The sequence below is a fragment of the Geotrypetes seraphini genome, chromosome 10 (genome assembly GCF_902459505.1).
Source record: "Geotrypetes seraphini chromosome 10, aGeoSer1.1, whole genome shotgun sequence".
NCBI lineage: Eukaryota > Metazoa > Chordata > Amphibia > Gymnophiona > Dermophiidae > Geotrypetes > Geotrypetes seraphini.
Window position 1 is genome coordinate 90538632 of NC_047093.1, and position 27807 is coordinate 90566438.

Below are 27807 nucleotides of genomic sequence, written 5' to 3' on the forward strand. Positions count from 1 at the left end.
ACAATATAGAAAATATCTGGGACATTCCAGTAGAATTACATTTCAGGATAGGAGTAAGTTACAGGAACAGTGAAGAGTTATGATATTACAATTTCACAGAAGATATTACTTATTTCAGAAGATAATACATATAGTAGAAGATAATGCATTTTACAGAAGTAATACATGTCAACTCGATCAGTTAAGTCGGGTGTAGTGTAGAAGAGTTACAGTATATTCTTGATCACAGACAAAGAGGTAATATGGATGAGTGATTCCGAAGTCGTTGATTGGGAACTCATTGGGCGGTGGTTAGAGTGATGGGAGATATTTTTTGAACAGTAGTGTTTTTATTTCTTTGCGGAACTCTTTTATGTCTGTTGTTTTGGTCAGTAATTTAGAGATGTCTAATACTACTCTAATACTACTATTTATTATGTCTAAAGTGCTGAAAGGCGTAAACAGCGCTGTATATTTTAACATACAATAGACGGTCCCTGCTCAGAAGAGCTTACTATCTAATTTAGACAGGACATTTTGGGGTTGGGGAGATTATGGTAGAGGAAATGATACAGTGAGTGGGAGTTAGGAGGTGAAAACAGATTTTAAAAGTGGGCTTTTAGCTTGGATTTGAACGCTGCCAGGGAGGGAGCACGACGTATTGATTCAGGCAGCCTGTTCCAGGCATATGGCACTGCAAGAAAGAAGGGACGGAGTCTGGAGTTGGCAGTGGAAGAGAAGGGTACAGATAAGAGGGGCTTGCCCAACAAACGGAGATCACGGGGAGGAGCATAGGTGGAGAGAAGTGAAGAGAGATATGGGGGGGGCTTCAGAACGAATGCACTTGTAAGTCAGCAAGAGGAGTTTAAACTGTATTCGGAGATGAACGGGGAGCCAATAAAGTGACTTGTGGAGAGGGGTAACGTGAGAATAGCGGCCCTCGCGGAATATGAGTCGCACAGCAGCATTTTGAACGGATTGAAGAGGTGAGAGGTGGGCACGCAGCCCAAGAGAAGTACGTTGTGGTAGTTTAAGCGCGAGGTGACGAGAGCATGGACAAGGGTTTTGATCATGTGTAGAGAATGACACGGGGAAAAAAATGGTCCCCGTCACCGCCCCGTCCCCGCGACCACTGTCCCTGCCCCATCCTCATCCCCGCAACCACTGTCCCCATCCCGTCCCTGCGACTACTGTCCCCGTAGCATCCATACAAGCCTCAGTACTGCAATATTTAGCTGATTCCTTCCTTATAAATCAAAGTTCTAGATGCTAAACTAGAGAAAGAGATGTTCAGATGGCAGGGCTTTGTTTATAAATTTTTATCAACACAATTAATATACTACTTTATCCTAAAGCAAAAAAATAAAATAAAATACAGTAAAACCTTGGATTGCAAGTAACTTGGTTTGCAAGTGTTTTGCAAGACAAGCAAAACATTTTATTAAATTTTGCCTTGATATACAAGTAATACGAGTACATACGGTATACACGTGTCACGTCATCACAACTCAGCCGATGGTTCTTCTCTCTCTGACGCTGCAAGAGTGTAGTGACTGTTCTAAACAAGTGAGGTCTTGCAATATGAGTATGTATAGTATTTTGTATTAAAGTTTTTGGTTTGTGGAACGAATCATCTGAGTTTCCATTATTTCTTATGGGGAAATTCGCTTTGATATTGAGTGTTTTGGATTACAAGCATGCTTCTGGAACGAATTATGCTCAGAAACCAAGGTTTGACTGTAAATAGAAATTTCTTTTTCTACCTAAGTTGTCTGGTTTCTGCTTTCCTCATCTTCTCATTCAATTCCTTCCATCCACTGTCTGTCTTCTCTCTGCGTCTTCCATTTGCTCTGTTACTGTGCCTCTCCCTTCACCTCCCCCCAATTGGTCTGTCACCCGTCTTCTCCCCACTCTCTGTTCCCCATTTCCCTTCAGTGTCTTCTCCCCACTCTCTGTTCCCCATTTCCATTTAGTGTCTTCTCCCCACTCTGTCTTCCACATTTCCCTTCAGCGTCTGTTCCTCTCCACCCTCCTTCAGTGTCTGTTCTATTCCTTTCCACCACCACCCTTCCCTCTCACCACCCCATTCACCATCTGTCCCTATGGCCACATTCACATAATTTCCTCTCTGTTTCTGTTACCTTCCTGTGTCCATATTCCCCTCTCTTCATTCCCCTTAGCCCAGAATCTCTTTCCCTTTCACTCCCTCCTTCCTAGTGTGAGCCTGGAACACGCGTGATCACAGATCGCTCAATCCAGCAGCCCCCTCCCGTCTGATTACAGCGTTCCACCATCTCCCTCCCTCCACCTCACCTTAGGTGCTGAATTTAATTCTTTTTCTCCCAGCCGCACGCGCGGCTGCTTGAATTGTTGAATCTTCTCCTCTGACGCAACCGGAAGCAGGAAGTTGCATCAGAGGAGAAGATTCAACAACTCGAGCAGCTGCGCGCACAGCTTATTGAAAGCGTGCAGCTGGGAGAAGAAGAATTAAAGTCGGCACCTAAGGTGAGGTGGAAGGAGGGAGACAGCAGGACATGGGATGCGACGATCGGGTGGGGATGCTGGACCGCGCGATCCATGATTGCTTCACTGCGGAGACAAGACAATTCACCACTCCATGGGGCAGTGATGACCTTGTCCCTGTCCCCACAGTGACCACTATTTTTTTCTCTCCCCGTTTTGGCGGGTTACCCGCCAATACCCGTGGCTAGCCACAGGTAACAACCACCGTGTCATTCTCTAGTTGTGTGTTCAGAGAGAAGAGGACAGATTTTGGTAATATTATAGAGGAGGAAGCGACAGGATATGGTGGTCTGTTGGATCTGAGCAGAGAAAGAGAGAGAGGAGTCAAAGATCACTCCAAGGTTGCAAGCCAACGAGACAGGGAGGAGGATAGCGTTATCAACTGAAATAGAGAATGGTTGGAGAGGATAGACGAGTTTAGGCGGAAAGATAAGGAGTTCAGTTTTAGCCATATTCTGTTTGAGATGGTGGCGAGACATCCAAGCAGCAATGTTGGATAGGCAGGCTGAAATTCGGGCCTGAACTCCCGTAGAGATATCCAGCGTGGAGAGGTAAATCTGGAAGTCATCAGCATAGAGGTGATATTGAAAACTATGAGAGGAGATCAGTGTACTAAGAGAGCGGGTATATATGGAAAAGAGGAGAGGGCCCAAGACAGAGCCTTGGAGTACATAGATAGACAGTGGGACGGCAGCAGAGGAGGATCCACTATAACATACGCTAAGGTACAACGAGAGAGATAGGAAGAAAACCAGGAGAGAGCAGAACCCTGGAATCCCAGCGAGGATAACATGTCGAGGAGGAGGAGGCAGCAGACAGATCAAGAAGAATTAGGATAGAGTACAGTCCATTAGATTTGGCGAGGAGCAGGTCGTTTGAGACTTTAGCAAGGGCAGTTTCTGTAGAGTGAAGAGGGCAAAAGCCCGATTGAAGTGGGTCAAGAATATTATGAGAGAAAAGGAAGTCCAGTGAATGGCGGTGAACAGCATGTTCAAGTAGTTTGGGGAGGAAGGGGAGGAGGGAGATAGGGCGGTAGTTGGAGGGGGACGTAGGGTCAAGCAGGAGCTTTTTAAGTAAGGTTGTAACTACAGCATGTTTGAAGACATCAGGAACCATAGCAGTGGAGAACAAAAGGTTGAGGATGTGACAGATGGGAGGGATCAAAACGGGAACAATGGATCCGAGCAGGCAGGTAGGAATTGGATCAGAGGAACAGGTGGTGGGTTGGGAGGAGGAGAGAAGGGAGCAGTTTCCTCTTCCATAATTTCAGAAAAGGAAGAAAGGGTCGTAAAGGTTGTCGAAGGGAGTCGGCAGAGCGGACAGTTGGAAGGGGCGGCGGGAGAGGCAACATAGATGAGAATTCAAGGTGGATCTTGTGAATCTTGAAGCGGAAGAACTCTGCCATTGTCTGAGGGGACAGCGAAGAGGGGATTGGAGGCGGAGGCACTCTGAGTACAGAGTTGAGTGTGGCAAAGAGATGGCAAGGGTTGGCACTAAGAGAGTTAGTTAAATGGTTGTAGTAATCCTGTTTGGCAAGCGAGAGGGTAGACTGGAAGGAAGTCAGCATGAATTTGTAATGGACAAAGTCAGCAAGCATGCGGGATTTAAGCCAAAGATGTTCAGCAGCTCGGGCACAGGAGCACAGGTAACAGATTTTACAGGATGGGAAACAGGAGGGGCAAGGGTATCGAAAGAAGATGAGAGAATGGAGATATAGGTGAGGACAGCTTCATTGGTAGACTCGTTCGACATAATAGTAGAAAGGAGAGATGAGACAGCGGTAGAGAGCGCATCAGGGTCAATAGCCTGAAGGTTCCTAAATGTACAGATAGTGATTGGTCAGGGTCGGGGAGGAGGAGGATGAGTCATGAATGTTAACAGCTGATGGTCGGAGATGGTAAGGTTTGAGGTGCAGAATTCAGTGATAGAGCAGTTAGAGGAGAGGATGAGGTCAAGGCAGCGGCCTTTCTGGTGAGTAGGAGCAGTGGAGCACAGCTGGAGGTCATACGAGGACGTTAGAGCGAGAAACCTGGATGTATAAGAGTCAGAAGGGTCATCCGCATGGATGTTGAAGTCACCGAGAATAAGGGAGGAAGATGAGGGTTCAAGAAAGGAGGAGAGCTGGGAGTCAAACTCATTGAGGAAGGAGAAGAAGGATTTGTCAGGGGGTCGGTAAATAACCGCTACTCTGAGAGACAGGGGGCGAATAACAGATGGAGTGAACTTCAAAGGGAGGAGAACAGCGAGATTGAGGCAGAAGAAGGGGTTGATATTTACATGACGGTGGAAGTAAGAGTCCAACACTGCCTCCGTGACCATCTGGGTGAGGTGTGTGTGAGAAAAGGTACCTTCCATGACACAGGGCAGCAGCTGAAGCAGAGTCTTCAGGGCAGATCCAGGTTTCAGTTAGCGCTAACAGGTGGAGCTTTCTAGAGATAAAGAGGTCATGGATGAAAGCAAGTTTGTTGGATACAGAGCGGGCGTTCCATAGGGCACATGAGAAGGCCATGGCAGAATGAGGGAGGAGGGGAACAGAATAAGATTTGTTAGATTGTGGTGTGAACCTCACGAGTAGGCCGAGGGATGATTGGTAGGACCGGGATTAGGATCGATGTCCCCAGTAGAGAGCAAGAGAAGGAATAGGAGGATACAAGAGAGTTTGGGAGAGGCAATGTGGTCATGGTGGAGATGCATGTAAGTAGAGTGGGGATCTCTGTATGTATGGGAGAGAGAGTAGTAGCTATAAGGCTGAGAAGAGGGTTGGGGAGAAGAGAGAGGGTGAGGTGGTAAAGCTGAAATGTGACTGGTGTGATGGTTGGAGGTTAAGTGGTTTAGGGGAGAGGGAGGGGATGGGGAAGGTTAGAAGCAATAAGAAGAGTTGGTGAACAGGAGTCATTGAAGAAGGGAGGGAGTGAGAGTTGTCCTGGATATGATGGAAGATAGATAAGGAAGTATGAGATTTTTTTAATATATATAAATTTATAAGATTAAGGTATAGTATTGGAGTTGTTGAATTATATTTTTAATTTAGTTACTTTTATTCTATTGGTTGGGCAACATGTGGAGGATGATTGGTGGGTGGGTCTATATATGTAATGTGAGCCTAGGGATGGGTGTGTTGAGGGGAGGGTGGGAGGATCTAAGCTGAGTTCATAGTGTAGCTGTGGTAGGTTATACTTTAATGATGGGCATTTTTCAGAAGTGTCCCTGAAGAGAGACAGAAGTGGCAAGAGATGAAAGTTGGATTTATATCAGTGCAGGAGAATTGTTAATGGTGTGGGTTCAAAGACTTTGAGGCAAGAGTAGCTTCAGAAGTGTCCCTGAAGAGAGACAGAATGATCTTCATGTTACTGCAAGAAAAGTACATTTTGACCTCCTGCTACAGCAAAAACATAGAAGTTAATAAGAGAGAACCATTTAGTTCAGCCAGGATGCCCATCTGTGCATGCGTCTTACTCAGTTTATTGTCTTCTCCCTCCCTCCTTACATCACTATGGTCCCTTTCTGTTTGTTCTCCGGCACTATGCATGTGCTGACACCACCTGGCTGGCACTAGGGAGTTTGCCTGGGAAGTGACTGTATGCTGCTAACAGGGAAGAGAAAGGAGAACCGAGAGGGAGGGAGACAGGACTGTACTCTGAAACAGTGCCACAAAAGAAAACCATTAAAAGCCATCCTATAGAAGTGAAAGGGCAGACAAATTGTTACAAATAAAAAAATAAAATAAAACGTTCCCCAGTCAGGACTGTATGTGTTTGTTTTCTGCAATCTTGAAATTTGCTTTGTGCCTGCAGGTATCTATTCGCTGCTTCTCAGATCTCATCCTCTTGTCCTTAATCCTAATGTGCCTTGTGACAGGCTGCATACTATACCTGTCAATATAAGGAGATAAACAGCATTTTTAAAAACTGTACAAAATAGAATGTATTTGTTCAATAAGAGAAAAAGATGTTTCTAATGGGCAAATTCATTAGCAGTTAGCATGGGATCAATTCCCTGATCTTGAGTGGATTGAAAGGGTGGTCAAACACAGACTAAAATCTGCATGAATAACAGGTGAGAGCTAATCGATTCTAGCTAACATCAACAGAGAAACTGAGCCTTCAATCTCTCTAAGAGTTGCTACATATGGAATATAGTTGTTTCCTAGCTGTGGGCATTTTGTTTGTTTGTTTTTGCATCTTAGGTACATTTTTAAGAGAAAGAAGGGAGAATGAAAGGAGGCTTGCAAGATTGATACTGTGCTCCTTTCCTATCTGAGTTCCTGGTTCAAATCCAGTTCAGGACAATAGCAAGAGAAATTCATGATTGTATAAAATTTGTTAACATGACCTACATAAACTGAGTTGGTTGTGCCAGTTCAGTCCCCAGCAGACAAGGGTCCAGATTATAGAAACCAATTTTTTTTTTTTTTTTTTAAACAGCTTTCTGTTATACTATGAAAATTAAATAGGGTTACCATATGGCTCCAGAAAAAGGAGGATGGATTGAGACATCTGGGTTTTACTTCCATTGAAAACAATGGAAGTAAGGAGGACAGATTGAGGCATCTAGGTTTTACTCCATTGAAAGCAATGGAAGTAAAACCTGGATGTTTTAATCTTTCCTCCTTTTTCTGGAGCCATATGGTAACCCTATGAAAATATCTACTGTTATGTTGCCCAGGCATGGAGATGCTATTGATGTTTACCTTCGTTCCTCCCATATGCATAGTAAAGGTGGCAGGAGAAGAACCGCTCCAGGCGTCATCTTGGTAGGGGCACTGGCATCTCTCCTCTTCTCCCCTCCCTTTATCTCTTCAAATCTTTGCTGGCCTTGAGCAGCATCTCTTACCCACTGTTTCTGCAGGCCTCATTCCTTTCTCTGACATCACTTCCTGTTCATGGGGACCAGGAAGTGACATCAGAGGGAAGCATGAGGTTAGCATGAGCAGTGGGTTTGAGATGTTGCTTGAAGCCAGCAAAGATTTGAAGAGTGTATTAGTAGGGGGGGACTTATGATGCAGGAAAGGGTGCATCAAGGGTGCACAGCACAGCAATGCCAGGAAGATGAGCACAGGGAGGACAAATGGCACAGTGATGCAAGGTGCCTTCGCCCTGGGCACAAACTTCCCTCGCTATGCCACGGTTTCCTCCTAGATCTTGTCCCTCCAGAACAGGTTTGAAATATGTAGAAAGTGGAAATGTGGAAAGAAGTTTGTACTGCCACTCTTGGGCCATATCAGTGTACCAGAATTTCAGTTTGTAGTTCAGCATCTTTCACAAGCATTATGTTCACTAGAAAAAAGTATGTGTAAAAAAAAAAACCCACGCAAAACTCATATTGCCTCAAAAGATAAGGGTTGATGGAAGGCCTTCACAGTTACAGTCAATAAGTGGGAAAAAAACACACTAAAACAGAGGTGGGCCAAGAACTTTCCTGCACTCAAGTATAGAATGTAAAATGATCTTCTATTAGCAAAGCACTGACAGATAAAAAGACCTGACACAAACCTATGTTTCAGCAGATAACCATCTGCTTCAGGGATCATAAATACTCTGAAAATCAAAAGCACAACACAAATAATAATATATATGAAGAAAATAATTACAAATATAAGTTAGATATAAATGGAATTTAACTACGAAAGCCAAAGAAAAGCATAGAAAAGTAAACATATACATGCATATACACATATAATACATGCATATACACATATAATATATAATTTAATATTAAGAAAAACAATATAGAATTAAAATGTTGATTACATGTTAGACTCATGATGGAGCAAAAACAATTTGTAACCATAATTAATGCATAAAAAGATATATGCACAAAAAGTGGTCCAATGTCAGTGAATCAAAAAGAAAATCATAATGTCTACATTTTTTATTATTATTATTAATTTATAAGTTTTCACATATGTTTACAAGAATACATCTTGTTACATGAACTACAGGGAAAGCAAAAACATTTTTTTACAAATAAAAACAATAGGAAATCAAAACCTTTCATTCAGGTACATTTTCACCCCCTTCTTAGACCACAATAAAAGGAGGAGGTCATGCAAAATTATTGAAGATAATTAAAGAAACATTCTCATTGAAGAAAAAGGCATGGAGGGCATAATCGAAAGGAACGTCTAAGTTCATTTTTGTCTAAGTCGCAAGTTGTCCAAAGTAAAAAAACAGCCTAGGACACATTTTTGAAAAATACGTCCCAAAATTTTTGTTTAGAAAATCATCTAACTATACGTCCAGCCGATCTGATCGTCCAAGTTGCTAAATCGTCCATCTTTATACCACATTTTCATCCAACTTTTTGTCCAAGTCAAAAACGCATAGTACAAGCCCTGTTAGACATGGGAGGGGTCTGCAAAGTGATGGGCTGAACACCCAGACATGGCACCTAAATAGTGGGGTACCTTACAGGGCACTGCTGTGAACTTCACAAAAAGGGTGCCATGTCATCATCTCGCTACAGCTCCCTTATAAATCATGGTGAGCCCCCCCAACCACCTCCAGAATCCCCTAGACCCACTTATCTACCACCTTAATAGCCCTTATGGCTAGAGGAGCCACTTATATGCCAGTAAAAAAGAGTTTTGGGGGTGTAAGGGGAGTGTACATGTTTAACTATCAATGCAGTGATTACAGGGGCTTATGGGCATGGGTCCTCCTCTCCATGAGTCCTCTGTGCTGGGCGACTAGGCTTTCCTATGCCAGGCTGCCAGGTGATGATGGTCTGGAGGCTGAATTGTAAAGGTGTGATTAATATTTTTATTGGGAGGGGGGGTCGGTGATCACTGGGGTAGTGTGTGGGGGTCTGTTATGTGTTTGCAGTGCTTATCTAGTGACTTTAGGTGGGTTTTTGTGACTTAGGATACAGATGTTCTGGAGATAATTTATTAAACACTGACATATAAAACCATGAAAATTCAATTTAAAAAGTACAATGATAAAAAATACTGTGATAAAAATTCAACCGGACCCTACACGGTCCGTGTTTTGACAAACACGCCTTCCTCAGGGGTCCAATGGTTTGCAACCTCACATATAACGAATTGGACTGAAAACAGTCTATTGTCTTTAAACATGTGAGCAAAGAACACCGCAGACAAACTGAAGTAGCAAAAAAATGTTAAGACGAATTTTCATGGTTTTATATGTCAGTGTTTAATAAATTATCTCCAGAACATCTGTATCTACAGTTTTTGTTTTTGTTTTCATCGGTGGATTGTTTTCACTGTGGATCATTGGGTCTCCCCATTTTTCTTTGTTGTGCTGCACTTTTTGTGACTTAGTCCATGTTTTACATGGACTAAGTCACAACGTCCAAGTTCCATCAATCCCGGGCTGTATAACTTTCAGTTATACATGCTGTACAACTAAGTCTAAGCCGGCCCACGTCCCGCCCAACTCCTGCCTTTGACACTCCTCCTGAAATGCCCCGTTTAGCTTTGGTCGTTCAGCGGCACTATGAAGGCCTAGGTCGTTTAGAAATACATCCAAAACCCATTTTTATTATCAGCACTTGGACGTATTTTGACAATGTTCGTCCAAGTGCCGACTTAAGCCGGTTTTTGGACGTTTTTCTCTTTCGATTATGAGCCCCGTAGTATGCAGACAGTTAAATCTTATTTTCTACTTTTTCATTCCTTATTGATCTTTTTAACATCTATAAAGTCCTTCAAATGAACCGGCGAAAAAAAAGTATATTTGACTCCCAGATATCTAACCAAGCATTTCCAAGGATATGCAAGCAGGAATGATGCACCCAATTTAATAGTGTCCTGACGCAAGGAAAGAAAACCTTTTCTTCGCTCCTGAGTAATTTTAAACACATCAGGATATATCCACACTTTATGATCCCCAAATAGTTTCTGAGCATTTCTGAAGTATAACCTTAAAATCATATTTAGATCCTGCTCAAAAACAAAAGAAACCAAAAGAGTAGTTCTTTCGGTGTCTGCTGTTAAAGTTTGTTCTAATAGAGCCGATACATTTTCAAAATCAATTTGGTTATCTTTCATTTGATTTCTTTCCCCCAATTCATTAGGTGGAATCTTTTTATTAGGTAAATAGTAAATCCTATTAATAGGAGGAATATTATTGGGGAAAATTTTTAAGATCTCAATCAAATATTTATTGAAAAAGTCAATAGGCATAACCCCTGGGGCTACAGGAAAATTAAGGAGACGAAGATTTAATCGACCTAAAAGTTCTCAAATTGTTCCAATTTCCTGTGGATCAATGTATTGTCCTTAATTGTTGCTAGCTTGAATTGTTGTAATTGTTGTATATCCTCCTTATTCTGCCTAGTTTGTTCTGAGAAGTCAATTTTCATTGAATCTACTGACTTTGTTAAAGAGTTAAGGTTAGAAGCAATTTTTGATACCTCTTCAGTTGATTTAGTAACTGTAGTCTCCAGTCTTTGAAGTAGTTGCCAGATATCTTTTAAGGAAGCCTCCGTGGGAGCTGGTATATTTCCTTCTTCCTTAGTTGTCTCATTCAGTTCTTCTGCCGTTAAGTCTGCTCCCTTGCTAGAAAACCCCGTAGGACCACATCCGGGGTCGCGTGTCTCCTGCATCAGATTCTCAGCAGAGGTTGGACACGGTGGTTCAAAAGTAGTTGGAGGGGATAAAGATGTCTCAAATCCCGAAAGGGTAAAAGGTTCTTCACTACCTTTCCACAATGCCAGGTCCATTCCTTCGATAGCTTACTCAACTGTTGGCAAAGCCGTTAAGAAACGATCAACAGTCAGCTGCATGGGGGTGGAGGTAAGTGCTGGCGAGGGAACAGCTCTAACCACTCCTTTCCTCTTGGTGTGCGGCATTATCTTAATTAACAAATATACACTGCCAACGCCGGCTTTAAACCAGAATAATAAATAGCACTGCAAGTTCAGGAAATATTACATTACATTAGGGATTTCTATTCCGCCATTACCTTGCAGTTCAAGGCGGATTACAAAATAATTATCCAAGATGTATTACAACAAGAACTTACCAAAAAAAAAAAAATTGGTCATTTTCAAAAAAAGTAAGAAATGGGTAAGGTTATTTGTTTGGGATAGTTGGCTTTAGTGAGAGGTGGAGTATGAGACTTGCGGTATTATTTCTTTTTTCAGAGTTTTCTTGAAGAGTATGGTCTTTATTTCTTTTCTAAAAGTCTTGTAATCGAGGGATGCCATCAGTAGATTGGCGATTTGGTTGTCTAGTTTGGCTGCTTGAGTGGCCAGGAGGCCATCATATAGTTTTTTCCGTTTGACCTCCTTAATTGGGGGGTATGAGAATGGAGTGTGAGTTTTCCTATGTCTGGTTGCGATGTTGTGGATGAGGCAGTTATTCAGGTAGTTTGGACTGTCTCCGTATAAAGTCTTAAATAGTAGGCAGTAGAATTTAAATTGTATTCTTGCTGAGATCGGAAGCCAGTGCGATTGGAGATATGCTTCTGTAATGTGATCATGTTTCTTTAATGAGTAGATGAGTCTTAGTGCTGTGTTTTGGATAGTTTGTAGTTGTTTTGTTATGGTTGTAGGACATGGGAGGTAGAGGATATTACCCTTGTCAAGTAGGCCTAGTATTAAGGACTGAACTATGAGCTGGAATTGAGTTTTCTCGAAAAATTTCCGAACTTGTCCTCTTGCCCCGCCGACTCCCTGACAGCATCGGGACAAGAGGGAGCCGGGTTGAGCCCATGTGCCTAAGACCCCGCCCACAGGAGGGGCCTAAGACTCCCAGGCCTATTCTGATTGGCCCAGGCGCCTTAGGCCCCACCTGTGGGTGGGGTTTCAGCCGCCTGATCCAATCCGGCCAAATTCTGGAGCTGGCTGGCCTGCCGTACGGGCGGGCATGGCACCCATCCATCCGGCCAACATTTCAAAGGTATGGGGGGTGGGATTGATGGGGGGTTTGTGGGGTCGGCAGGTGGGTCGCAGGTCAGCGGGGGGGACAATCAGGGGTTCGGGGGGTGGTCGTTGGGGGGGTTGTGTCGAGGGCAGGAGGGCCTGGGATCCCTCCTGCCCGTATTGTAGTGAGGGGTGGGGGATAGGGGGTCCGCCTGGGCAGGAGGGTTGGGCTCCCTCCTGCCCCGATGTCATCGGGGGGGGTCGTCGGTACCGTGGGGCAAGAGGGCTTGGGCTCCCTCTTGCCACGATAACATCGGGGGGGGTCATCAGTGCCGTGGGGCAAGAGGGCTTGGGCTCCCTCTTGCCTCGATATTGTCGGGGGATCGAAAGTGCCGCGGGGCAAGAGGGCTTGGGCTCCCTCTTGCCCCGATATCGTCGGGGTGATCGAAAGTGCCGCGGGGCAAGAGGGCTTGGGCTCCCTCTTGCCCCGATGTTGTCAGGGGGTACCGCGGGTGCCCGGGGCAGGAGGGCTTAGGTTCTCTCCTGCCCGACCGTAATTGGGGGGGTTAGCTATCGCGGGGCAAGAGGGCTTGGGCTCCCACTTGCCCCGATGTTGTCAGGGGGGGGGGGTGATGTATCGCGGCAGGAGAGATGCCTCATCTCCCCTACCGCGATGCCATCATTCCTCTACCCGAACTGCCGCGACCCACGGCAGGAGAGATACATCTCTCCTGCCGCGGGTCGCAACAGTTCGGATAGAGGAGTGATGGCATCGCGGTAGGGGATATGAGGCATCTCTCCTGCCGCGATCATTGCTGTAGGGGGTAGGCAGGTTGTTGGGGCCGCTGAGCTGATCGCTATCAGCTCAGCGGCCCCTTTTTTGGTACTTAGACCTGTTTTGACTTCGTCTAAGTCAAAAAGGTATAAGTGCCAACTAGGCAACCTGCCTAAGGTTTTGGTTGTACCTGCTGCACGCTTAGGTGTAGGTTGGCCCTCCTCCCGCCCACCGCCCACTTTCCCCTCCTCTAAACACGCCTCTTTTCTCTCTGTGCATTTAGTGGCAGGGGAAAGGCCTAAGCTGGTTTTAGATACGTCTAAAACCAGCTTTGGTTATGGGTACTTGGATGATCAGGCTTTTTGATCATCCAAGTAGCCATTTAGGACACTTTAGGACTTTTTTTTATTATTATTATGAACCCCCCAGTCTTCCTGCAATCTTTCACACTCCGCATGCATTTTAACAACTTTGAACAGTTTAGTGTCATCTGCAAATTTAATCACCTCACTCGTAGTTCCAATTTCTAGATAATTTATAAATAAGATAAATAGCACCAGTCCTAGCACAGATCCCAGCGGCACACCACTATTTAACCTCCTCCACTGAGAAAAATGACCATTCAACCCTACCCTTTGTTTTCTGTCCAATAAGTAGTTTTTAATCCACAATTGAACATTGCCTCCTATCCCATGACTCTTTAATTTTCTCAGGAGCCTCTCATGAGGAACTTTGCCAAAAGTCTTCTATAATTCTAAATACACTACATCAGGGGTGCCCATAAGGTTGATCGCGATGGCAATGCGAGTCGATCGCGGAGCCCATTCCAGGCTCCGTGATAGACTGGCATTGCTGTCGTGTTCTCCCTGCTTCCCAATGCCGTAAACAGGACAGCAGAAGCTCCCCCTCTTGTTGGATCCTGGACCAATTGCTCCAAGAAGCAGTCATTTATGACGTCTAGGAATTTTACCTCCCTAACACTCCCTGATGCAGCATTTATCCAGTCAGTGTTGGGGTAGTTGAAATTAGAGAAAGACATGGGGATAGTTTTTTCCCATCCTCACAGGAACTCAATTTCCCCGTCCCATCCCCGTGAGTTTTGTTGATGTCGCTGTCCTTGCCCCATTCCTTTGAGCTCAGCCTTAACCAAGCAAGCCACGAACATTTATGATTTTTTGTGCAGATGAGAATAGAGCTTGCAGGAATGGGACAGGGGTAGGAAAAAAAAACTTGCTGGGATAAGAAAATGAGTTCCCAGTGGGACGGAGAAAAATTTGTCCCCATGTCATTCTCTAGTTGAAATCGCCCCTTATTATACTGTTTCCCAATTTGCAAGCTTTCCTGATCTGTGAAAACATTTCTTCATCTGTCTGCTCATTCTGTCCAGGGGGATGGTAATATAACCTAAGAACTCACTCCACACTCACAAACACAAAGGGACGGTAATAATCAAAAAACTCAAATACCCTTAGTGCAAATCCTGTTCTCAAAAAAAGAGATTTCACTTTTTACTCCTTTACAATAGCATAATTTTAAACCTCTTCCTACGGAACAACAACGTACTGTGGACTTAAAACTCAAAAAGCCACTGCTATGCTTCAGGAATCTTGTAAAGGGGAGAAAAAGCCTCAAACTCGTGCCTGCTGCTAATTTGATAAGCATTCAGGCTACTATTAGAGTTATCTCATCGGCATTAAAAAAAAACCCTCCTCCAAGTAGTCCTATCTTCAGTAATAAATATTTTTTCAATAATAAATACTTTTCAAATATTTCAACAAATTTCCATCCACATGCGCTGGGAGCTCTACTCTAAACTCCTAAAGAACAGCTGTGTCGGGAGCAAACATAAAATCGCTTCCCGCTAATGTAATTGGACTGAAGCATACTAGTGGCTTTCTAATCTAATCTAGTCTTCAATTTATATACCGAATCATTTCCCAAAGGAACTCAATTCGGTTTACAATTAATTAAAAAATAAGATAACATCTAATAGATCGAATAGAGAGAGTACTATTAGTTAGGATTAGATAGATATTTAAATAGTTAGAGGAATTAGTCTGAATAACTATTGCGTAAACAACCAAGTTTTTAGACCGAACAGTCTTAAAGAGTCTGGTATTTGTTCCAAATTTCCACCAATTTAAATGACAAAGTTTTGCTGAGTTTCCCAGCACATTTAAGTCCTCTAGAAGATGGAAATGATAATTTATAAATTGTTGTAATCCTTGAATGACAAGATCTGATAGCATTCCAACATAGAGGGATTGAAGGATCAAATATTCCATAAAGGAATTTAAAAATAACACATGAACACTTAGGCCCGGATACTGTATAGGACGCCGATCCGGGAGTCCCATACAGAATCGGGCCTACACCCGCCCAAAGTTAGCCCGATTCTGTAACCGACATCCATGTTGCAGATGCCGGTTACAGAATCGGGTTTAACATCAGATCGACAGGCGTTATAGTTAGACAATTTTCTTTTTTTTTAAAATCTTTATTCATTTTCAAACATACAATAAGTGAATCAATATGCTAAAACAAATTAATCACAAATATACCACTTAATAATCATCAATAGTACAAATAATCTGCTATTATCTTCCATCCTTCCCACCCCTTTCTATTATATAATCAAATAAATTGTACAATATATAATAATAAAATCCTAAAATTATCCCCCCACCCCCCTCATAATTGAACCTGTAAAATTAAGGGGAAAAATGTCATCTATTCAGAACAATATTTTGTTAATGGCTCCCATACATCTTGAAATTTCCTAAAACAACCTCGCTATATTGCAATGAATCTTTCCATTTTATATATCTGACATAGGGAATTCCACCCAAAATTATAATTTAGCCTACTCCAGTTTTTCCAATTATAAGTAATTTGTTGAATGGCAATCCCAGTCATTATAAGCAACAATTTCTTATTATTTGAAGAAATCTCTCATTGCCATACCAAACAGCACAGTATCATATGATAATGCCATAGGGTTATCTAATAAACAATTTGGTCCCAAATTGATTTCCAAAAGTTCATAATAAATGGACAGTAGAATAACAAATGATCTAAAGTCCCTGCTTCAAGATGACAGTCCCAACATTTATTAGACTTAGAGCTGTCCAATTTTTGTAACGGAAGAGAGGTCCATAGTTAGACAATTTTCGAAACGGAAAATAATTTGGATGTATTTTTCGAAAATGTGTCCTAAGCTGTTTTTTTACTTTGGACGACTTGCGACTTGGACAAAAACAGACTTAGATGTTCCTTTCAATTATGCCCCTCCACGGGTATTTGAGTTTTGTGGATGATAATATAACCCCACCCATATATTCCCTCCCTTCTCACATGGAATTTCTATCCATATGGATTCCACACTGTTATCTGTGTTGCTCAGAATGTTTATTCTGTTTGATTCAATTTCCTCTTTAATATATAGTGCACCCTTCCCCCCTCCAATTTGATCTATTCTACCATTGCGATATAATTTGTACCTAGGCAACACAGTATCCTATTGATTGTCCTCCTTCCACCAGGTCTCTGAGATGCCTATTATATCTACCTCATCATTAAGGGTGTCTTCTATCAAACTGCGCTAGCAGTTTCTAGTGTAGGGAGCCACCCTGAATGACCCGCACTGCTCCCAACGCTCATAGAGTTCCTATGAACGTCGGGAGCAGCTCGGGCCATTCAGTGCAGCTCTCTGCGCTAAAAACTGCTAGCACAGTTTCGTAGAAGAGGGCTAAGTGCTATTTACTTTAACTTCCCCACTTTATTTTTTGGACTTCTAGCATTTGTATGCAGGCACTTCAAATTGTGTTGCCAAAGAGCAAAGTCTGCATCCAGTAGCACCGACAAGGTGCTTAAGAGAACTGTAGATTTTCAAGGAATGTAAAAAGGAGTTTAGAAAAAAAAAAAAGGGGGGGTTAGATAAGGTAATAATAAAAACCATTAGAGAAACACTAGCATTGTGAATTCATAGCAATTGGTTATAACTTCACTATTAATTTACCACCTCGTATCTTAAAAAAAAAAAATTAAATATGAAGTGGTGTATTAAAAGAAATACATAAAAGAGCTGCAAGGGATATAGAGTAAAATCATTCAAATACCAAGGCTGCAGCTCTTTTGTGCAGTTTATCTGTATATTCCACTCCAAGGGATTGATTCCTTCTCTGTCCCGTCCCCCCCCCCCCTCTTTTTTAAAATATACTTTCTATATATACATAAGGATTTTCTCCTTTGTTTTGTGCCTTTTTTTGGGGGGGGGTTGTTAGTCAGTAAGTGGAGAATTTTAGAAGGGCAACACTCGTTATTTTTTCAGTGTTACACCCAGAAATATGACCTTTTTAGAGCTCTCAAATGCCAACAGCCCTGGGCATTCCAGTCTTACACAGAGAGAACTATAATTTCCATAAGGAAGCAAAAAGATCACAAGGCCACATTTGACCAAAACCGTCTTGTGTCTTTTCCCCTCTTGATTCCACTAAAAATACATGATCAGAAAAAGGGATGAGAGAAAAACCAGAAAAGCAATATTGGTGATGGTGATTTATTCACTGATTTGGCATTGCTGTGCAATGGAAATAGTTATATGGGTTTTATTTTGTGTATTATTCATGTCCGGCCAATAAAAATACAACCGGATTAAAATTAGTGACACTTGAGACAAGTGGCCCAAGCCATACTGGAAAGCAAATGTTGATCAGTGTTCTGTGTATCACACATTTTCATGAAAAAAATGCCATTTCCCCTTTCCTCCTGGGACTCCAAAACTGTTCATTGCTTAAGGCATTTCTTGAAAACAGAACTTTATTGATTCACTATGCATACTTAATGGAAAGTGTAAGTAAAACAGTTTAGACAAGGCCCTAAGCAGCTGTTCTGCCTAATGAGAGGGAGAATCATGTGACCTGTGTTCCTGAGTCACTGCTTGTCTTGAACCACTACAACATTCCAATGCAACCAATACCTCCAAATCTAATTTTGTACATGGAAGATAGATATGAAGGGTCTGCAGCTGATTGGAAATATACACTGACAATGTTGGTGGTCTAAGGATTCATTAGAACAGTGGTCTCAAGCTCAAATCCTTTGCAGGTCCACATTTTGGATTTGTAGGTACTTTGAGGGCATCAGAAAAAAATATTAAAGAAATGACAATTTTGCATGAGGCAAAACTTTATAGTTTACTAGTGTTTAAGCCCGTTACATTAACGGGTGCTAGAATATATGTCTATCTGTCTTTCTTTCTTTCTGTGTCTCTCCCTGCCCCTGTCTCTCTCTTCCTTTCTTTCTTTCTCCCTCCTGCTGTCTGTCCTTCTTTCTTTCTGGTTCTCTCTCTAGCACCCTGTCTGTCTTTCTTTCTTTCTGTCTCTCTCCCTGCCCGCTGTCTTTCTTTATGATTTATGATTATTTCTTTCTATTTTCATAATAAAGATATTTCTCATTAGCCTGGGTTTGTGTCGTATAATTAGACCATGATATTTGAACTTGAATAAGGTTATGGTTTTCTCTAGACCACTTAACAGAAACGTAACGTGTTTATAATACTGCTAAGTGAACCATAAAGCCTTCTACAGATTTTGGGGGCTCGTCCGGGATATCTAGGTTTCTAATTTACGACCGTAGCCATGTCTGTTGACACTGAGATTCAGATTTCGTGGCATGCTCTTGAAAAGGATGTTTTTCAGAAATTGGCTGTGCAAGTTTTAAAACAGACAGATTCTGATGTGTATTTTTCTGACCTTGTACGTTTATTACATGCAGATATAGAGGACTCTAATCAGGCGTACTGTTCAGTATTGCAGCGTCTCCTACATGCTCGTACTAAACCTACAGGAGAAAATTATTCAGAGCTTATCTGTGCGTTGTTGGCTTTTAAAACTACTATCTCTTCTGGTTTATCTCAACAACGTCAGCTTCAGAGTGATTTATATGAGCAATTAGAGGATTGTAAAAATTCTTTGCAAGCAGAACGGACTCGTATTGATTCCCTTGAACTGTTAGTTTCTAATTGTGAAGATCAACATTCCGACTTTGATCAGGTGATGTCTGAGTTACGACATCAATGTTCTGAGTTGAATGCTGAACTTGAAAGTCAGAAAAAAAGTACAGTGGATATTTCTTGTGTTAAGTGTACATCTTTAGTGACGCAACTTAATACTGTCCGGGCTCAGAAGGCAGATTTACAGCTTTCTTTAGCTACTTGTCATAAAGATCATGATAAGAGTGCCGAGCTTGTTTCCAAGTTGCAGAATGAACTTGCAGACGTAACTTCTGCTTATGTTTGTCTGGGTGAAAAGTTAGACGCTACCGAACGTCTGTCTAATGATAAGGCAGCCCGTGCTGACAGGCAATTATGTGCCTTACAAGCGGACTTTGTTGAGTCTCAGAACCGACTCACCGATAGCGAGTTACAGGTCACAAAGCTAACTGACTCGTTATGTCAGGCAGATGCCGATAATTTGGCTCTGCGCCAGAATGTTCAAGATATATCCTGCCAGAGAACTGCGTTAGTTTCTGATGTGAAAGTTTTACAAGACAAAGTTGCTGCTATTTGTAGTGAGAGGGATATTAAAACTGTCTCTCCCCCTGTGTCACCTCTTCATTCTCCTCAACCGGCTCCTAGGACCGTCTTTCGTTCTTTTTACAGCTCTAGGGAGGAAGGTGGGTACAGGAATTCGCAGGAGTGTTCTGATTCTACTGCAGATGACTTGTTGCCTAGTAACAAACCCTGCCCTGAGAAATTAGTGCAGCAACCACGCCCATTGCAGCAACCACGCCCTGTAAGGTCTATCTCAAATTCCTGTGACGTCACTGAACCTTCTGACTCTAAACCACGCCCGGTAAGGTCAGTTTACAGTGAGCCTAAACAACCACCAGATGGCACCAAAGCACCAGACATTTCACAACATACTCCACAAAGGTCACAGCACAATAATGAAACAGGGAAAGAAACTCAAAAGAAAGGAAAAAAGAAAAGAAAACAACAATGGTTTCATCCTGGGCAAATTTACTGGGATGACATGGTCTCAGTTGATTAATGTGGACCCATTTAAGGACATCTGCACCTGGAGAATTTGATTTGATGCAAATTTGATAAGCCACAGGTGAAGCTTTTTCCACTATAGGGAATGGACCATGCCAACTTGGCAAAAATTTACTTTCTTTGGCCTTGGTTTTGCCAAAATTGTAATAGAATACCTTGTCGCCAATTTGGTATTCCTTTGTGGTAGTCCTATGATCATAATAGGCTTTTCTACCTTTAGCAGCAATTTCCAGATTTTTCTGGGCAAAGGAAAATGCACCCTGTAAATGGTTACGTAAATGGGTGACATATTCATGAGCAGTAGTAGCGCTAGAAAGATTTACATCATTAGTTCTATACAACAAATGAATTGGTAATGTCATTTCTCTACCTGTCATCATTTCAAAAGGCGTCACCCCCGTAGACCGGTGAGGCGTGGCACGAATAGCCATCAGTACCAAAGGTAACTTCATGTCCCAATTCTTACCAGAGGTAGACACGTACTTCTTCAGGATCGTGATGATAGTACGATTCGCTCTTTCCACTTGTCCCGATGATTGAGGGTGGTAAGCTATGTGCAATTTACTTTTCACTCCGAGTATCTTCCACATATGTCGCATCACCTCCGCAGTGAAATGTGATCCTTGGTCTGAATCCACTCTCATGGGCAAACCCCACCTACTGAACACATGATTCAGTAACAAGGTAGCGGTAGTCTCTGCCGTACAATTGGGTGCAGGCAAGCACTCAATCCATTTTGTAAACAAACAAGTGACAGTCAACATATACTTATTACCTCGGGAGGAACGGACCACTGGGCCAATCCAGTCAATCTGGATGTCGGACCAGGGCATGACCAAACCCTTCTTTCTCAAGGGTGCTCGGTGAAGTGGTGTAGAGGGTTGAAATTGGCAACAAGTCAAGCAACCTCTCGTATATAACTGCACATCTTGCCGCATATGAGGCCAGTAGGCCACTTGCTTCAGTGTCTCATAGGTAACTTCTTCACCTCTATGTCCAGCACAAGGTTCATCATGGGCATGTTGCAACATGATTCCTCGATATGCACGGGGTACAACCCACTGCACAATACCATGCTTACTCGTCCGAGTGAGCAGGTTCTGATGAATCGAAAATTTCTCTCTGGAGGTGTAGAGTATCCTGAGTTCTTCATCCTTCTGATCATCTTCAGACAATGGATGATCCTGTGGATTCTGTATGAAGTTATAGAACTTTCCCAGGATAAGATCGGTCTTCTGAGCGGTTACAAGATCAAAGGAAGGGATATCATTACCCCACTGCACTACAGGTGTTTCAACTACCTGTTTCGCTTGGCGTCGAGTAATAGCATGTACCATCGAAAACAACTCTTCAGGGCATTGCCATAGTTCACCTGACAAAGCACCTTCTTTGGCCAGTTGATCCGCAAGGTCATTTCCGATCTTGTCAGAACTATTAACTTTAGCATGACCTTTCACTTTCTTCCAGTAGATGGTCATGTCATTGTCTCGTACCAATTGATCTAAGGCTAGAATCAAGTCACCATGATGGACAGGCTTTCCTTTGGAATTTAACATGTCCTTTTTTTTCCACACGGGTAAGTGAGACACAAAGTTTTGACGCACATAATCAGAATCTGTACAGATAATCAGTTCTGGGATCCCCTTCTGTACCGCAGACTGTACAGCGACCAAGGCTGCTACAATCTCTGCGTATTGGTTGGTTTTAGCACCCAATCTATACTTCAAGGTTTCCATAGGTGTGTCGACATTCCACACTACACCTACTCCTGCGACCAGAGTATGGGTCGAGGTCTGGTGGAAGGCACAGCCATCTACGTAGACTTGAGGTATATTGGCACATAGCTGTTCATCATAAAGATGATGACGATGGGGTTCCTCCTCTTCTGGTGGAACATCAGGTTCCGGTATACCTGTAAGAGAATCTTGTTCTGTACAATCATGTAATTCTGCTATCCCTTGGGCTACTGTATTTCGATGTTTCAGTGCATACTTTACCTGTAAAGGCCATCCTTGGAGAGCCAAAGTCCATGAGACTATTCGGCTATTGGAGACACGACCAGTTTTGATCTTGTCACTGCCCAAGAAACTAATGGGTTGATGACAAGTCTCTACAATGAGTTTTTCTCCTTGGATATAACTCCGAAAATGTTGAAGAGCCCAAACAGTTGACAGTAGAGCTTTCTCACATTCAGAATACTTCTTCTCTACATCGGTGAAGCCTTTGCTTGCATAGGCCACCACACGCTTGTCAGAGTCGTATTTCTGGTACAGGACAGCACTCATAGAGTGTTTGGAGAATCCTAGGTCGATGAAGAATTCACGACCACTCTCAGGGTAGGCCAAGCAAGGAAAGCTACTAAGCTGCTCTTTCATCTCTTGCATAGCATCTTCCTGTTCAGGACCCCACGTCCAAGGTACATCCTTCTTTAGTAAGGCAACCAAGGGTCTAGAGATCTCTGCATACTGATCTATGAACTGTCGAGAATAATTGCATATTCCTAAAAATGAACGAAGTTCCGTCAAATTGGTAGGTTTCCTTAACTGTTGTAGGGCCTGTATCCTTTTCTTCTGTGGTCGAAGACCTTCAGAGGAAATGTCATACCCTAAATAATTCAGAGATGTTCGGCACCATTGACCTTTGGCAAGGGTCAATTTAGCTCCTGCATTTTGCAATTGTTGGAACACATGTTCTACCTCTTCCAGGTGTTTCTGAAAGGTGGGACTCTTGATCAGGATGTCATCCACATAGACTAGAGTTCCTCGAGCTTCCGCATCTGGAAGGGCTTTATGGAGAAATATGTTGAACTCAGCTGGAGAGTTCAGAAAACCAAAAGGTGTTCTATTCCACGTGTACTGTTTCTTCCCAAAGGTAAATGCTAGTTTGTATTGATCCGGTGGATGTACAGGAACTGTCCAAAATCCAGAAGCTAAATCCAAACTGGTAAAATACTTAGCTCCTTTGATGGTAGTCAAGCTCTGGTCAAGATGGGCCATAGGCCACCTAGACAAGGGTACCCGCTTGTTTAGCTGTCGGTAGTCCAAGGCAATTCTCCAACTGTTATTCTTCTTCAGGATTGGCCACAAGGGTGAGTTGTATGTACTGTTGCAAAGCCTAATGATACCCCTAGTTTCCAGGGTATCAAGTATCTCTTGCACGGACTCATATGAGGCCAAAGGAATCTTATACTGACGTACGAAGACGGGCTTACTGTGGAGATCCGTAGGAATCTTGGTCACATGTAGATCGGTCAGACCAGTGTCATAAGAATCCACTGCAAAAAGGTCTCGATACTTGTACAACAACTGTGTGAACTGAGCCTTTTCTTCATCAGAAGAGCACGCATCAGCTAGGTCCACTTGTTCCTTTACCATAGCATCAAACTTAGAAAAAGGTTGGTTGGAAGAGATTTCCACTTGGTCTTCAATCTGTTCTTGCAAAGATGAAGATTCAATGGCATTCACCGCTTTAGATTGGTCAGACAGAACTAACTTCCTGGATAAAATCAAAAAATCATTCTCCACTGTTACATGGGAAGTCGTTGCATCATATGGCCAAAGGAAGTCCAGTGAAATGAGTCCTTTAGGTGAGGTAAAAATATGGTCCAGTATATCCCCCCCCTGGCAGGGGTCAACAATGGAAGACAAGCTGCCAATGATAGGCAATGTTACCTCAACATCAGGAAAAGATTCACCCACTAGAAAACCCAAATGTTCTCCAGCGGAGAGAAAGACTTCCGTAGGTTGAGATTTGACAATCAATACATGGAAAGAAGAGGTAGGTACTTCAAGACATGGTAAAGCACCTAGAGAAAGACCATACTCGAGAAAAGAGGAATTTGGGTTGAAAAAGCCAATATCATCGAGCATGCGTTGACCATGGGCCAAACGAAGAGGCAGAGCAAAATCCTGCACAAAGCCAGGAATCTTGACGTCTTCAGCACAAACCACTTCACAAACTTGAGGAAGAGGTTGTCCAGCCTTCAGACCATCCATCAGGTCCACATCTTCTACCGGGGTGCCTTGCAATCTGCTCCAAAGCACACCGTTCACCAAATCAACGTAGACTCCTAGACGAACAAGACATTCTGATCCCAAACACAAGGATGTGTGTAGGCCTTTCACCACAGAAAAGTGATGAGTGAAAGTCTTAGAACCCAGGGTCAGCAGAAGGCTACAAACCCCAACAAGAGGATTGACCCCCTGACCTGGTATAGGTAGGTGAGTAGAGTGGCGCCGAACAAACGGAACTGATGTGGTTCGCTGAAGTTGACAGTAAAAAGATTCACTAATTATGGAGATGTCACTCTGGAGTAGCAGTTGAGCTTGAACTGGGACAGAACCGTGCAGGTGAACATCAACAAACAAGTCAGTATCATCCTGGTGAAGTACAGCCAGTAGACGAGGATGAGAGGTCAAAGAGTTGGAAATAGATGAGGTCGGGTTTTGGACAGTATCTTGAGGTGGATCTGGCACGGGGAACGTAGACTTCAGAACAATCTCCAAATGGTCAGCCTGGAGAACAATGTCAGATATTTGTTCCTTGGGAACGCTGACAATCTCGCGGTCTGTGGGACCCCCTTCTAGAACATTGGCATACCGTAGCTCCAAAATGTGTGGATCCGCTGAACGCAGGAAATTTATTCGAATTGAAGTATCGTTTCGTTCCACAGTACTGGTAACCTGGGGAAGGCGTGTAGTTGGTACCTTTCCAAAAGGAAGGGGACGAGTCACTTGAGCCCAGACCACTTCTTGGACGTAATCCAAAATAGGCCGCAATCTCTTCAAAAGATCGTTTCCAATCAAAAACTCCTCTCCTGGACTAGTGGTAATAATCACTGGGTGTTTGACATTCATTTTGCCTAACTGCAAGGTTAACCAAGTTTGACCAACTGTCTCAATGTTCTGATGTCCATATGCAACCAAAGACAAATCACTGGGAATAATCGACAGTGGATTCTGGGTACCCAGGGTAGTCTGCAAACGTTGGAATAGTCCCTGAGTGATCAAAGTCACTTCTGAAGCCGTATCAAGTAAACCGGGACAAGACAAAACCTGTTGGAGAAGCAAAGGTATAGTGTACCGTTGACCCATAGGCTTTAACCTACCCAAGAAATACTTGTGTGACTTAATGGAATCCCACGAAGGAAGCCACTCTGTGTTCTCAGATAATTCACTGAATTGTACCAGATCTATGTCTTGTGTAGCATCAGGAGATGTTGTTTGGACAGAAGATACAATAGTGGGTGGAAAAATTGGTTCTCGGACTAGTCATGCGGTATCATCCTCTAACAATTCGGGTGTGTCATCCAGGTCGTCTACTATGGAAGCCTGGGTGTCAGTTACTACAGACTTGACCACTCGAGTTCCGGAAGGCCTGTAACTGATATTGTTATCCTTTCTCCTTGAGGTCTGTTCCTTTCTCGCGGGGACAGATGCTAGTTGTTTAGAAGTCAATTCCAGGGCAGAAATACGATCTACCACTTGAGCCAATTGTTCCATTATCACACTGAGGTCACTCTGCTTCTGTTGCTTATTGGGCCGTCTCTTCTTCTGTGTCTTGGGTCCATCCCTATTGGGTGGTGCATCAGAAGAGGAAGTCTGGTCTGCTGGACGAGATGAAACAGGTCCTGGAGTGGAAACTACAGAGCTACTAGGTTCCAAAGCAAGTGAAGTCTGAACTGCGCATACACTCAGCTTAGGTTCCTTAGATCGTGCTTTGGGCACCGGTTTCTCAGATTGGCCTGCAGGAACCCTGACTTTATGATCATAGAAATCCTCGGCTACGGCTAAGATCGATGAGTAAGAGGCCTTTTTCATACCAGCCACAACCACACTCATATATTCAGGCAAGGCTTTTGCAAAGAGAGATCGGAATTCTCCATACTCCAGTTCGTCCTCAGAAGGAGTCCTGTCTGGAAAGAAATGTCGTTTCAGACGGAAAGCAAATTCACGGGGATTTTCTTGGAGTCCACAACGCAAATGGAATGCAGCTTTGCGAGATTCAATGGAATCAGCGTATGTACCATAACGTCTTTTGAGTTGTTGTTCCACCTCTAACACATCCGAAGTACCAGTGATGATGGATCGCAACGTCTCAGAACACTCAGAAGCAAAGGACCAACGGAGTAAACGAAGCTTATCACTGTCCTCTGTCACTGCATAAGTCTCAAAGAACTCATGTATTGAGGCCAAATGTGCTTCAATAGTTAGCTTAGTTCCCTCTCTAAAAGGTTCTATCATATGTTTAAACATCTTCATTATCTGTACGTGATAGGGTGGTATAGTATAACTACCTCCTTTCTTTTGAGTTTCTTTCCCTGTTTCATTATTGTGCTGTGACCTTTGTGGAGTATGTTGTGAAATGTCTGGTGCTTTGGTGCCATCTGGTGGTTGTTTAGGCTCACTGTAAACTGACCTTACCGGGCGTGGTTTAGAGTCAGAAGGTTCAGTGACGTCACAGGAATTTGAGATAGACCTTACAGGGCGTGGTTGCTGCACTGGGCGGTCAGCTAGTGTCACTAATTTCTCAGGGCAGGGTTTGTTACTAGGCAACAAGTCATCTGCAGTAGAATCAGAACACTCCTGCGAATTCCTGTTCCCACCTTCCCCACTAGAGCTATAAAAAGAACGAAAGACGGTCCTAGGAGCCGGTTTAGGAGAATGAAGAGGTGACACAGGGGGAAAGGGAGCTGGAATATCCCTCTCACTACAAATAGCAGCAACTTTGTCTTGTAAAACTTTCACATCAGCAGCAAACGTAGTTCTTTGGAAAGATATATCTTGAACATTCTGGCGCAGAGCCAAATTATCGGCATCTGCTTGACATAACGAGTTAGTTAACTTTGTGACCTGTAACTCGCTTTCGGAAAGTCGTTTCTGAGACTCAACAAAGTCCGCTTGTAAGGCACATAATTGTCTGTCAGCACGGGCTGCCTTTTCATTAGACAGACGTTCGGTAGCGTCTAACTTTTCACCCAGACAAACATAAGCAGAAGTTACGTCTGCAAGTTCATTCTGCAACTTGGAAACAAGCTCGGCACTCTTATCATGATCTTTATGACAAGTAGCTAAAGAAAGCTGTAAATCTGCCTTCTGAGCCCGGACAGTATTAAGTTGCGTCACTAAAGATGTACACTTAACACAAGAAATATCCACTGTACTTTTTTTCTGACTTTCAAGTTCAGCATTCAACTCAGAACATTGATGTCGTAACTCAGACATCACCTGATCAAAGTCGGAATGTTGATCTTCACAATTAGAAACTAACAGTTCAAGGGAATCATTACGAGTCCGTTCTGCTTGCAAAGAATTTTTACAATCCTCTAATTGCTCATATAAATCACTCTGAAGCTGACGTTGGTGAGATAAACCAGAAGAGATAGAAGTTTTAAAAGCCAACAACGCACAGATAAGCTCTGAATAATTTTCTCCTGTAGGTTTAGTACGAGCATGTAGGAGACGCTGCAATACTGAACAGTACGCCTGATTAGAGTCCTCTATATCTGCATGTAATAAACGTACCAGGTCAGAAAAATACACATCAGAATCTGTCTGTTTTAAAACTTGCACAGCTAATTTCTGAAAAACATCCTTTTCAAGAGCATGCCACGAAATCTGAGTTTCAGTGTCAACAGACATGG

General features: G+C 43.0%; 1 protein-coding gene across 1 annotated transcript in view; it reads left to right on the forward strand.

Moving 5' to 3' along the window:
- LOC117368540 (whirlin-like) overlaps nt 1-27807 on the forward strand; it is a 412097-nt gene that overhangs the window by 314633 nt on the left and 69657 nt on the right. The window contains exon 8 of the mRNA XM_033962276.1: nt 862-881. Coding sequence (XP_033818167.1) covers nt 862-881 — 20 coding nt within the window. The remainder of the gene's footprint in view (nt 1-861; nt 882-27807) is intronic.